This window comes from Onychostoma macrolepis, chromosome 22 (genome assembly GCF_012432095.1).
Source record: "Onychostoma macrolepis isolate SWU-2019 chromosome 22, ASM1243209v1, whole genome shotgun sequence".
In the NCBI taxonomy this organism is placed as follows: Eukaryota; Metazoa; Chordata; class Actinopteri; order Cypriniformes; family Cyprinidae; genus Onychostoma; species Onychostoma macrolepis.
This window is the reverse complement of record NC_081176.1, coordinates 28,355,775-28,369,840: the sequence shown is the minus strand read 5'-3', so window position 1 is coordinate 28,369,840 and position 14,066 is coordinate 28,355,775. Positions and strand designations below refer to the sequence as shown.

The window sequence follows — 14,066 nt, the reverse complement described above, 5'->3', positions numbered from 1 at the left end:
TTTTGTGAGAAAAGCAATGTTTAGTGTGTGCGAAAGTTATGTACCTCTTTGAGGGTTCGACATTTCTTTCTATAACATTAGGCAGTTTTGATTTATATGCTGTTAAATGTTTGATGATAGCTTCTACCGCTTGTTTCCTGATGCAAAGATTCTGTAGAAGATGCGTAATAGCGTCCCTTACCGTAAAACAGTGATTGCCAGCAAATTCCTTCAATGGTGGGGAAAGAGTTAAATAGTTATGAGGAGCCTAAAAAAGAATGATTTAATATGTTCTAAGTGTATCTTTCAATATTAACACTTGTTACTATTTCTTTTTCAGGCTTATACTGTACAAAATCAATATGGCATTCCACACTCAGAGGTAAGAAGTTTTAGAAAACATTTCTGAAAACCATCTTCATACTGCACAACTTCCATTAGTTGAGTGTTCTTTTTGTGTAGTAAATGAACTTGTTTTACAACTGTGAATGAACTATACAGTATGGTTCAATTCTCAGCTGTGTCTTCTGATAATAAAACCCTTTCATACAATTGAAATGACTTTTCCCTCCCATTTTTCCTTTCTCTTTTCTCAGTTGGCCAAGTTGCACCAGTTGTCCATGCAGCAGGGTCTTGCCCCCATTGCTCAACCAACGGCCACCCCAGTTATGCCTGGTACGTTTTGCCAATCCTAGTCTCTTTGAAGAGGAAGATAACGGGTGGGATGGAGGCAGATCACACAAATTATGGTTTAGACAGTGGCTTAGACTGTAATCAGCTTGTTGCCACCTTGGTCACACAAGCAGGATTCCTGTTTTATATTGTTCACTGGAATATGGTTTAGAGGTGGTCTGGTTATGTTTTCAAAGGCCAGGAACAGTGTGAATGCAAAAAAAGTAGGTTATTTTCCACTTGGTTAACTTTTAGTCTACTTCAAATCGGTCTAAACTTCTTATAGAGAGAACTCTAGTGTGAAAACACCTTATATTTACCCAGAAGCACAAGTCTGCTTTAGCACTGCTAAATCTCCTCGCACAGTGAGCATGGATGTAACACAATTCCACCTGAGAACTCAAGCTTAAGTACATGGAATCAAACAGACCTCCCAAAAACCCAGAGGCCACCCAAGTTCAAGGTAATACACCTGAGCTCCATGGAGCATACGGCACATGCAGATTACAGCTGCAAAAATGGGGCCAAGCTTTACAAGGCTCCACAGTCAGCTCCTGGGGCTTCTCAGAGGCATGACGAATGTCCAGCTAAAGAAAAAGGAGGGACTCTCTTCTTTTCTTGCTCCTTCACTTTTTTTTTTCCTTGCACAGAACCAGACATCCAATTATACAGCCACCCCAAGTTATTCAGCAATGTCTTTCAAGTTGTATGGAGTTTCCCAACGTTTGCCAAAGGTTTTGTTGTGTAGGCCCTCTAAAGCCAACAGACTGTTGAATATTACGTAAATAAGCACTTTTGGAGCAAATGTGAGAATCAAAAGCCCCTTCAAGGAATTGAGTGGTCGAAACAAATGTAATAGTTGCCCCCTGCCGCTAAAACTACAAGAGCACATCCTATCATGATATGGCTGGGGGATTCGATTATGTCTGAGGTAAAAAGCTCATCAGTCAAGGCAATGTTTCAGTCTATTAAATAGGCCCCTGTTGGGTTGGGAGGCACTGCTGGGTCTGGGCCTCCTGCTGAGACAGGAAGTAGATGGAAAGAGAAACAGGCTAGCTCTGTGCCCGTTGTTAGCGGTTAGGAGATAGCATCATGCTAACAGATAGGAGAACGCATAAAAGGAATATTCTGGGTTAAATACAATTTAATCTCTACCGAGCATTAGTGGCATAATGTTGATCCACAAGCCTAGGTTTATGTTTTGGCATATGATCATGCTAAGATGCTCTTTTATGGTAAACCAATTTAAAAGGGCTATACATTTAGTAGTTTGTGAGGTAACCTAGTCTAAGTGGTTGATCATTTGGACTAGTGACTATCGGGATATGAGGGTTGAGGGTATCCTGGTTAACCACTCTGACTAAGCTAATGGGGACTTAGTTGAGCTGGTTAACCATGTTCTGAAACATCTTGACCACTTTAGGCTGGTATACCCTGTTTTTTGTGGGTTTTTTCTTTTCTTTTCTTTTTCTCCAGGATGCAATGATAAACAACCTTTATGATTTACACACCATATATAATTTGAAAAGCAATTTCAGGTAGTCCCTCCCCAAACCCATGCTACTGTTGAGCTACTGTTTCTATGTTGATGCAAATAAACAGATTGTAATTTGGTTTGATGCTGCTTATTTGGTACAATCCTTGCTTTTTTTAATAGTCTGAATGAGTTAAAATTGGTTTTGGGTAACTTCATCGTATCAGTGTAGAATTAGCCTGGACTATTTCACTGTTCTTCCTTTAGTTTGTTATTTACAATGAACATACAAAAAACTAAAGGGAGAAAGAAAATGCACTGTGCATGATGGGTGAAACATCCTAAGATTACTCTTGTCCACATAAGTTCAGAGGATCTTCTGTCAAATTTAGAAGAACACAAATGCTGAACAAAAAGAAAAGGAAAGAATGAAGAAAGCAAACAGTGAATTCCCCTATGGTTTGTTAACTTGGTACCTATTCCTCTTCCAACAGGCATTGATTCCAGTTCCCAGACAGCATCACAAGAACTTCTCATTCCAAATGACGTAAGTGCAAAAATGTCTTTTTGCAAGTATCACATTACTCATGCTACTCACTGATATTCTGTGCAACAGCACTTTTGCTTTAGTAATAATGCTTAATTATGTTTATGTTGTATGTGAAGACATTATTAAATCTTTGAGGACTGTCAGATCTTTGTTTTAGACTTAAGTTAAGTGCTTTCTTTTGAAAGTCCGTTTTTTTAAAGAGCACCTCTCATGGTACACTTTGGCCATACAGAAATCCTGAAACTTTTTCTTTCAAACACACCAACTTGTGTCTTTTTATCTGTCCACCCCCTGCTCTGCTAGAAGAGTTTCACAAGATCCAGTTCAATCCTGTCATGGCGTCTGACATGCTTAGCACTTCTCTGCTGTCAAAACAGAGATGGTAAATAAAGCCGGAGCCTTTTGTCAGAGCTCTAGGTTGTGGTGCAGACCCCGCACCCTGGGGGCCAATGGGACGTTCCCTTCATGCCTTCTGACTGGGGCTCCCTCTCGCCTCCATGTCTCCCTGAGATCACATGATTAATCGACTGGCCTAGGGCCCAGCCGTGGACTCTGACCATACTCAATACATACATTCAGCTCCCACTGTTTTGTTATTTTAAGCCCTCATGCCCAACTAGTAATAATATACAATTAAGGCAGCAATTTTTAGTAAAACGGTACTGTTCACACAAGGTTGTGTATTGTCTGACTTTTCCTTGTCTCACACCAGTTAAACACAGTTTGTCTTCTAAAATGTAATTGTAATGTTCTTTATCAAACTGTTTTTGAAAACAAGTGCATGTCCTATGTGAACTACTACTTATTCATTTTGTGTTGTTGTCAGTAAATGTTGTTAGTGATCGTTTCAACAATTATTCTTAGAATATGCCCTGCAATTTGAGAAATATTTTAGTTATACAAGCCAAGTGCTCTTATACAAATGAGTGTGAAGCTTACATAGTGCTTACATCAGCATTTTTGATTTCTTGCGCAGCTGTAATGACTGAGTGGATGCATTATCTAGAGTGATTCTGTACAAGCAAAGTCATTGACTACCTTGATGCACATGAACAAGAACCCAGCTCTTATCACACTGACACCAGCTTCAAATATATCTTGACTTCCTAAATGCATTCATTTGGTGCTAGACCTCATTTCTAAACCTCAACGTACATGGTAAACATCAAAGAAACTTCACCCATTTCTCCAATTAAGGGCTAATTTAGCATGCTTGTACATTCATATTCCTGCGTAAAGCCATAAACAGGGCAATGGAAAGCATGTATTATTGAAATTCCCTCATAGCGATGCAATTCCAAGGCAAGGCGACATCAAACAGACATCAAACGCCTGGCAGACTAAGTTGTTTATCATTCGCAATCAGGTTTCTCTCTATAGAGGAGCAGTTTCTCCATGGTGAACCATCCCTCTAAATCAGTAGAAACACGTTGCAATTAGATTGGGATCAGATCAGTGCTCTAGAGCATGGCAGTGGCAGTGGATGTGGAGACTGCCCTCTGAGAGGTGGACACGACCATCAGCGATACCAGTTAAAGCTGGCAGGAAATGTGTTCATGCTCCCCATACTTTCAAAACTAAGACCTAAGAAGTAGATTCACCTAAAATAGACCTGTCTTCAGCTTGACTAGGGTATACATACCTGTCTCTCGCTTCAGACAGATTTGAACCCAAGCATGCACCTTGATTTCAATGAATACAAAGAAATCAATAAAAAATAAGTTTTTGATTGGAATTGGTAAACTTGACGGTTGGAGGAGGATGTGTGGGTGTTGATACTTTGTTTCATTGATATGTTGCTGGAGGATGGATAATTCATAGAGTTTAAAAAATGAAGGATTTCAGTGGGCAAATATGTGGTGCAGTGCAGAGGACATTCTGGAATCCTCTGCGTCAGGGTGGCAGTGAGACCTGGCGGTCGACTATAAGCACTTAGCCACAATCAGCTGAGCCATTAATAGCCCCTGGGCACCAGGGAGAGCGGTGTGACGAATCAGGAGCTTTGACGTTCATATGACTCGTGAGGAAAGGAATGCTTTGTGGAGCAATTCTTGCTCACATAATCCAACTCACACTCAAAGTGAGGGTTGGGGGCTGGGATGCAGAGTGGACAAAAGACAAGCTGTCAGTCATTTGAATGACAAACCGTTAGCTCATCCCAGTTGGAGTCACTCCACTTTATCATTGTCTAAGCTTGACACCAAGCCCTAAGGTCACCCAACCCCCTTGGTCCACTTCCTTCAAACTGTGGACACGTTCTGCAGAAGGTACAGTAATCTGGATTCATACAGTAGGTTTTTGGTATGCTGGATGGCCTCAAAAAAAAACAAATGATGCTGCCACAGTAGGATGAATTAGTTCACCACCTGCTGTTGGTTTAAACTGACCGTCTGGCTCTGCAGAAATATTAGCAGATGCTTGTTACAAAGACAATGCAATGCACAGACACAGCCTTGTCATCTTTGGCCCAGATGAACAAACACAACAATCCAGCACCTAAAAGTCAACCATGATGACATGCACACAAAGAGAGATTGGAGTATTTGTCAAGGAACGCATTAAATACAGGCATGAGAACGCAAATATTGTCCCTGAAATCAATAGTCACTTGGGCAATAGGACCAAGTGTATGCCATGTTTTATGAATTTCTGGATTGCAGTTGACCAAGCTCCAGGGAAATTATCCTGATGTGGATAATCTGAGCAGCACAATTTTAGTTTTCTTTAAACTGGCTAGGCTTTCATAATGTTTATGTTGCAATATGCACCATGAACAGTGGTATTATATCCTGTTCCCGGAGGACCACTGTCCTGCAGAGTTTAGCTCCAACCCCAATTAAACACACTTGAACCAGCTAGTCAAGGTCTTCAGGATTTCTAGAAACCTCCAGGCAGGTGTATGGAAGTGTATGGACTTTGACCCTCCAGAGGCTGGATTAGACACCCCTGTATATACATATATATATATATATTAGGGGTGTCAATGTTAACGCGTTAACACATGCGATTAATCAAAAAATTTTAACGCGTTAATATTTTTTTAACACAAATTAATCGTTTGATAAGGTTTGACCCCAATTTCTTCCCGTCATCGCAGCGCAAATGGTTTTCTATCATTGTGTGATGAGGGTACAGTGAACCAGTGTTGCCAGAAAAAATACAGAGCCGTGGGTTGCGGTTATTTGGGCTACTTTTATAATGTACCACGGCCACCCAAAGTGTATATAGACAAATAAAAATGAAAATATATCCTTTTACTAATGTGTATTATACTTGGAATGTATCCCTGGCAACTTAAGAACGGAGAGGCGGTCACAACGTGAGTTTCAGCAGAGCATACATGTTAAGGCTTTTGCACAGCAGAAATAAACATGACAACAGCCACGATAGATTATATAAGATAATAAATACACGATTACGATAGGATATTTGTATGTGATTTTTTTTAGTTGAATGTGTACATCTGAAATGCTAATTTGTGCAGCGATATAAAAGGCTATAAATAGCATATTTTAACAACAGTAAACGACCAAATTCCACATGTGATCGTAAAAGGAAGTTATTACAAACACTCGATGGTGGTTTGAAGTGAGTTCTGAGTAAAAGTGTATTATTAATCTCATAAATTGTCTTATGAAGCATGATGGTAATGTTAGCTCTAATGCACCTGCAGAACAGGTCCAATTCTTCTTCATAATGCATTTTGTCATAATACTTCATGTAAGGTTGCAAGAAAATGTTTTGTTGTATTTATTTAGAAATACTTTTGATAATAGTTGGGTAAATGTATACTGGGATTGAAGCGATGTGGCTTGGTATCCGTTTTATTGCCAGTTTAAAGGCTGAAAATGGCTGAATAAAAACAAAAGAATAATAAGGATTATGTCTCATACCTGGCGGAGGTGTGAAAGGTTCTGTTTCCTTAAACTAGTTTGTCATGCATTTCTTTATTTCAACACATTTACAGGTAAATCCTAGTACTTTAAACTTGTGATTAATCATGATTAATCACAGTCCATGACTGTGATTAACGCGATTTAAATTTTTTAATCGATTGACAGCACTAATATATATATATGTATATATTAAACTGATTGGTATTTTCTTTCTTCACAGCTGATTGGTTCAATAATTGGCAGACAGGGTACAAAAATCAACGAGATTCGCCAGGTGTCAGGGGCTCAGATCAAGATCGGCAGTCAACTGGACAGCACTAGTGACCGACATGTCACCATCACAGGCTCCCCAATCAGCATCAATTTGGCCCAGTATCTAATCACATCCTGGTAAGCACTGGAAGCCATTCCAACATAACAGAACTAGGGTGTTTGAACTTGACCACTCCATGTGTTTATGTGGCATAATTTACACCATAATGCTGTAGAGGACCCTGAAGTAGGAGACCCTGACAAAACCTCTGGGACTTTTCAATCAGGGGTCTTTCCAGTCCAGAGTTTGCTGGCCAAAAGAAGCACTCTTGAGCAAAAGCATTGCACAACTACAAAGCAAGGAGATGTGGTAGGAAGAAGCCAAGCTGAGGGATTAATTGGCCAAGTTTCAAGCCAGAAGCTTGTTAGAGCTTAAAGGCAGAGTATTTTGGCTGCCTCATAGACAGACTGTAATTTTCTCCCACGAGATCTATGTGGTTGCAATTTGATCAAATGTTGTGTCAGGCAAGAAAGCAGTAAATTCCTGACAGCTCAGTTCCTCAGCGAATACTTCTCCATCAATGCTGGGGCAAAATTTCATTTGCTAATGTAACAAAATTAATAGTTCTGTTCTTTACCCAGGCTTATAAAAATTCTTCTAACGTCAGTTCAATTAACATAAGGAATTTTCAAAACACTTATAATAAATCTGAACAATTCAAATCAATCTTGTTAGTAAAGTTCAAGTCAATAACAAAAAGACGACTAGAATTTATTCTGTGGACCCGAGCATATGCATTAATGAATAATAATGAGGAAACAGAATTGGACCCCACTCCAAATGAGTGGCTTCTTTATTTATTCCCGCATTTCTGTACTGGCTAGCAAAGAAATTAAGATTTCTAACAGATGCAGTGTCATGTGCAAAATAATATATTAATTCTTCTAGCATATTATGACTCAGCAGGTTGACAAGAGAGCAATAATTGGGTCTTGAATGAAATATTTATGCTTGTCTCAGGTGTGTTCAACAAGCAGACCGGTGCAGAATGTCAAACTCACTCTGAGAAGCCCCTCATTATTTTATTTGAAATATGTTACTCGGGCATCCTGCATGGAAATATTACTATGTTGGTTTTGGGAAAGCTTTTGTTGTTTTGTTTCTGTCAATATTATTGATTTTAGTGGTTTCTCATCAGTTGAATTCCTATCAGTTTGGTTTTTGACAAGTGACGGCAACAAACGCCGATCCCAGAGCAACCGAAGGCACTCTAGCGTCAGAATACTTCCTTAATGAGTCAGCTCCATCAAGCCATTAAAAATCAAACATGATTATTCATGATTATTCAAGTCTGGAGACGTCACCTCCAATCAGTGTCACTCTCGAAGAATACTTCCTCCGAGACAGACGCCTCGTTTCAATGCATTGCATCAGAGCGTTCTGCATATTGAACACACCCCATACTTGATAATGTCCTGAGAAATCAGTTATACGCCCTCGATATATATACGTTAATGGCAGAGCACATTTGATTACATGCATTTGTCAACATGGTACTCAGTGCAAATGCATCTTTTTGACGACTTGATAAAAGATAAAGGAAATGCTACTGAAATTGAAATCATTTTGTTTCTTTTCCCAAAGCCCCTACCCAAGCCATCACCCTGAATTAAACAGCTCCTTTCCCATGAGTGCCAAGGTCCCCCCTCAAATAATCTGTTGCAACCACCAGCAAAACACACCTCTCTTATGATTTTTTTGTTTCTGTTTTTTGATTCTTTCTTTTTTTTTTATTTCTCTCAATTTTTGTTTAACATGTCTTTTATTTAACCTTCTAACCCTTCTCCATCCGGCTCCCCTCCCTTGTCCTTCCACCCTCCTGTCCTCCACCTCCTTTCCTTCCCTCCCTCGTACAGTTTAGAGACCGCCAAATCCACTGCCCAGTCCTCCTCCATGTCGACCCCTGTAGACCTCAACATGAGCTTCACCCAGACTGCTCCCCATGCATCGTCCTCTGCCGCAGCCCTGGCAGCGATGGGCGGCCTGCCCCACGCTCCAATCTTGGGCGCCCCCTATACCCTCCCCCTCTCCAGCCTCCTGGGAATCAAATCCGTCCCCTTCCTGGCACTCTCGGCCCCCGCTGCCACAGCTGCTGCTGCCGCCGCTGCCCCCGCCCATGGCACCTTGGCCTCCTACACCGCCAAGATCTCCTCCGCCAATGGCATCAAGAAACCAGAGCGACAGAAGTTTGCGCCCTACTGAAGAGGAACTAATGAGTACCTCCTTTGTTTCCCGAGAGAGGAATACTTTGAGGGTTCTTCTCTTCTAGCCTGATGTAGCGGTGTAGAAACAGACAGTACCAACTTATTTTCTTTTTGGTTTAGTAGCTTGTCCTGAAAAAAACTGTAGGAAAATAATGGCATAAATTTTAATTACTACTTTTTTTTTTTTTTGGCTGAGGTAGCCGCTAAAGCCATAGACTATTCCTAATCTCCTATTTTCCCAAAATCTTTACACACGTTTATTGTCTGCTCTTATTTATTGATAATAACGAAATATTCCCGCAAAGAGTTTATAACGTAGAACACTGTTGACTGATGCTAATCTCTTATGTATCAGCTTTTATACAATGATGTCTGTGAATGCTTCTGTATACAACTTCCTGATTTTTTTAGAAATCTTTAAATGATGTATTAAAACAAAATATGAAAAAAAGGAAATGTTTTTAAAAATGACAACAGATCTAAACCTTGCTTTTGTGTTACATTTTTACGTTTTGTTCACATTCGTTTTGAAATGTTATTTATTTTATTTATTGTGCGGAGTGTTTCTTTTACAGTCAATGTTTGTTTTCTGTAACGGCTGCAGGTTAAAAAAAAATATATATATCTTTTCAAATTTCTTCCATACGATCATGGTTACATACGTCCTAAAAAAGACACACGTCTAAGTAACCACAAACAAGATAGTTGTTTAAGTAGTGAGTTTCTTTACTTTCTATGGGAAGTGTATGGTGCCACGGTAAATTCTGGAGTGATTAAATACCCAAATACGAAACGACTAGCAAATTCATTTCAAAACTTTGGCTAGCCATGGCAGAGTATGGACAATATCATTTCAGGGGGTTTCTTTCACCATTTCTAATGGCATAAAATGACTACTATGCATGGTGACTGCCCTTGTCGGAAACTAATGTTGCATGTTGACTTGGCCCCTCACACTAGCAAAGATAACTAACGCATAGGTCTCTTTGTCGATGGCGTTAAAAAAAGGCAGTGTTGCAGAAGAGCAATATTGGTTTGAAAATACTAAAATATACACATATAGCAGACCCACACATAAACATGCTTCAAGTGTAGCTACAGTAATCATTATGCTCGATCACAGAGTATATTATGTGGACTGACTTTTTTTTTTTTTTTTTTAAATATAGAAATAATCACACTTATTTTTCTAAACCTAGAATCCTAATAATTGAATGTGACCACTCACACGATTCATTCACTTGGTAGATGTAGTGTAACCTTGACTCGTGTTTGTCATTTTTTTCTTTGGTGTAACTTTTTTGTTTTGTTTAGATCTTCTTAAACGTCTTTCCCATACTCATTTGCATGAATTTAACTTGGCGTCTATGCAAAACATCTCGGGGGCGGTTCAGCGAGGTATCCTATGTCATGATTCATAGATGGCCCTAAATAAACCACCGTTGGCAAAGGGCTATCGGCAAAGGCGGAACCCAAGACAAAGACAATGATGCTCTCGAATTTATGAACCATGCTATGTATAATATATATACATAAATATATATGTTCTATTATATCCATATTTCCCATTCCAAAGCCTAACACATAACCACCGTTTCACACACTATACGACACAGTGTGGCTATGATGAACACCGTCACACTTCACTGCGATAATTCCACGATAGCCGGACATGGTTCGAAAACTGTTCAGATGCTTGAATTATCCAAGGTCTGGTTTTTGGATTCACATGGGGTTTCCTTTGTCAGCCTTGGCATAAATGCAACACTTGTTTTAGTTTTATTCATCAATGCCATACAAATGAATAAAAACAATACTGTATTAACGTAATCCAGTCTCTTTTGTTCTTTCTCAGCTGTGTGAAATGAAACAACATTAACATTAATAGCTGAGTTTGTGAATGCTGTGGCAATGATTAAAAAAATCAGTCTTTTTTTTTTTTTTTTTAAATAGGAAGTTTAGACCTGAAAAGTGTTTGAACTTAACACCTCAAATAAACAAGCAATTACAACTAAGCCCTAAGGTATGATGTGTGTTTTATTAAAGCAATAATCCACTCAAGGCCATTATATTGCAGCGATTTTATCACGGGTAAGGGGTGTTAATAAGGTTAGGCATGACACAAAGCCCCTGAACTATGGTAAAATCAGTGTGCTTTATGACCTCCAGTGCGATGTTTCTTGCATAAAACGGCAGCAACAGTAATATAAGACAAGCAATATTCATTTTCTTTACAATCACTTTCTTCAAAATCAAATTTCTGAGTTGAAGCTGGCCAAACTTTGATTCAGAGCAAAAAAAAAAAAAAAGACTGGATGGCATAATTAAATCAGACTTCAGACAGTAATATTAAAACTCAGAAACAATACTTGCTTATAGGTATTAAAACTATGTATGTTAAGTCAGCATGAAATAGAAATTCATATATTTACAGATCTCATCTTCTATGTTTTTTGACCTTGTCATTTTTAATCAAAATGTTGTTAATTTGATCTTGTATAACAACAGACTTCTCTCTAATGTATGCCATACTTCTCCAATCATTTTGTCTGCTTTAAGGGATATTTCACCCAAAAATTCAAATTCTGTCATTGATTACACATTATCCTGTAGTTTCAAACCTGTAAGACCTTCGTTCACAAATTAAGATATTTCTGATGAAATCCGAAAGCTTTCTGACCCTGCAGTGACAACAATGCAACAGACACGTTCAAGGCCCAGACATGTAGTAAAGACATAATTAAAATAGTCCATGTGACATCATTGGTTCAAGCTTAGTTTTATGAAGCTACGAGAATCATTTTTTTTACTGGGAATGAGAATACATTTTTGGATCTGTGAACGTTTCAGTTGCATTGCTGTCTATAGAGGGTCAGTTCTCAGATTTCATCAAAAATATCTTAAGTTGTGTTCCGAAGATGAACGAAGGTCTTATGGGTTTGAAACGACACAAGGATGAGTAATTAATGACAGAATTTAAATTTTTGGGCAAAATCTCCCTTTAAACCACGCCCCTTTCTTAAAATTGACTGCAAGCTCCCATTTAGATCACATTCAGATTGCATTCAGCCGATGGACAGAACCAAGTCTATCCATCAAACATTTTTTTGTTTTGTTTTTGCCTTTCTGATAATTCATATCACTTGCATTACATCAATATATTGCTGTATGTCACAATATGTTGCTACATCCATTCCATTGCAACTTCAATGCAAAATATTCATATACAAAAAAGTAATAGTTTGAGCAACGTGTCATGAAATCAAGACTCTATTGATGCAGTTCTTCACTAGGACTTTGCCTATTAAACATGTTTTTTGTTGTGTTTAAAGGGATATTTCACCCATAAATGAAAGTTTTTCTATCATTTACTCACCCTCACATTGCTACAAACCAGTATGAATTTCTATTTTCTGTTGAACACAAAATATAAATTTTGAAGTATGTTGGTAACCAAACAGTTTCTGGTAGCCATTAGCTTTCCATAGTTTTTTCTTTTCATATTAAGGAAGTCAATGGCTACCATCAGCTGTTTGGTTTCCAACATTCTTCAAAATATCTGCTTCACCAGATGCATATACAGAACCATCATTAATCTCACGCTACATCTGTCATGAAAGGTTAATATGCTTATGTTAAAAATCAAATCTTCAAATCAGCTTTTCTCTGCATTAATTATGCAGTCTTAATGCAAACACACAGTCATTAGAATATTTGTCTGTTCTGTCAACATCAACGTTGCATTTTTACAAGGTTAGCATCCTCTCAAAAGCTAATTAAAAAGCCATCGCGCAGTGGGCCGTTAAAATAAGCAGTCTAAAATAAGACATCCCACTTTTGTTTGAACAAGTCTCTGTTGTGTCACTCAGTGCAGACGGTGTATTTTCATTTCTGAGGAAAAGCCCCTTGAGACTAGTACAGCTGAATCTCAATAGTGATAGTCAAAATTCAAGTGTATAATAAACAAACTCCTCTATAATAACATGCTGACACATCAGCCGCCCTTTCTATCTTACTAACCTGGGCCGAGAGTGCCGCCCATGGCGGTTTGCCATCACGCCACCAAATGCAACGACGCCAGAGATGAAAGCAGTCTATGAATAAAGCTTACACCTCGCAGCAGCTGCTCAAACACAAACAAATTCTTACAGGCGGGGTTTTCTGTCCCGAACGGGTGGGGGTGTGTGTAATGACAGCCTAAACACAGTCTACATCTCTCACAAAGGAGCTCGCCGATGCCCACACGTGACAATCGGTGACATCTTGCACAAAAAAACAAAACAAAAACAAGTTTTGTGTCCTCCATTTATGTTGACTGTCCACGACCTGAGACGGATACTTTACAAAAGTAATTATGCAACGATAACCTTCTACACCCAGCGAGTGGAATAATAATTGCAATTTACCAACAATTAAAGACAATCTGGAGACAAAGCAGTTGGAAACGGAAGCCGGTAATTATATGGTGATGGCCATTTGGCTGTGGTGGGAGCTGAACACCAGTGGGCTTGGCATGCGAATAAAAGCACAAGCTCTATGCCATGTACTTGGGGTAAAAAAAAAACATCAAATTGGAATTGAATTCAGAGGAAAGTGAAATTCATCTCACCCCATTAAACAGAAACTAGAGTGTATTTTTAGCCTGAAGCTATTCAGGATTATTTAGGGCCACTGTGACCTTCCCCAGAGGCGATGCGAAAGCCTGTGAAATATTTTGAACGTAATAAGAAAGATGGAGAAAGAGAAAACTGCAAGTTCATCTCTTATTAACAGGCCAAACAAAACATCCACTTTCCATCACGTCAAACTTCTTGAAATGATCGATTATTTCCCTTATACACCTTGGCCTGTTGTTATAGTATTAATATTATAGTATATAGAATTAGGTTTTATTTTTATATTTGCAGTTTTCATTTTACTTTTAGCTTAAAGGATAGTTCATCCAAAAATTTAAATTCTGTCATTAATTACTCACCGT

General features: G+C 38.7%; 1 protein-coding gene and 1 long non-coding RNA gene across 5 annotated transcripts in view; one reads left to right on the top strand and one right to left on the bottom strand.

Annotated features, from left to right (window-relative positions):
• Nucleotides 1-10,421, top strand: part of pcbp4 (poly(rC) binding protein 4) — a 90,054-nt gene extending 79,633 nt beyond the window's left edge. For 3 of the 4 annotated variants that reach the window (XM_058761682.1, XM_058761683.1, XM_058761681.1), the window contains 5 exons: nucleotides 320-361; nucleotides 576-654; nucleotides 2,620-2,672; nucleotides 6,792-6,961; nucleotides 8,741-10,421. In XM_058761682.1, coding sequence (XP_058617665.1) covers nucleotides 320-361; nucleotides 576-654; nucleotides 2,620-2,672; nucleotides 6,792-6,961; nucleotides 8,741-9,086 — 690 coding nt within the window. In that variant the 3' untranslated portion in view covers nucleotides 9,087-10,421. Of the gene's footprint in view, nucleotides 1-319; nucleotides 362-575; nucleotides 655-2,619; nucleotides 2,673-6,791; nucleotides 6,962-8,468 lie in introns of all 4 variants that reach the window. The other variant, XM_058761684.1, reaches the window with a different exon arrangement.
• LOC131531128 (uncharacterized) overlaps nucleotides 1-14,066 on the bottom strand; it is a 39,762-nt gene that overhangs the window by 15,900 nt on the left and 9,796 nt on the right. The window lies entirely within an intron of this gene.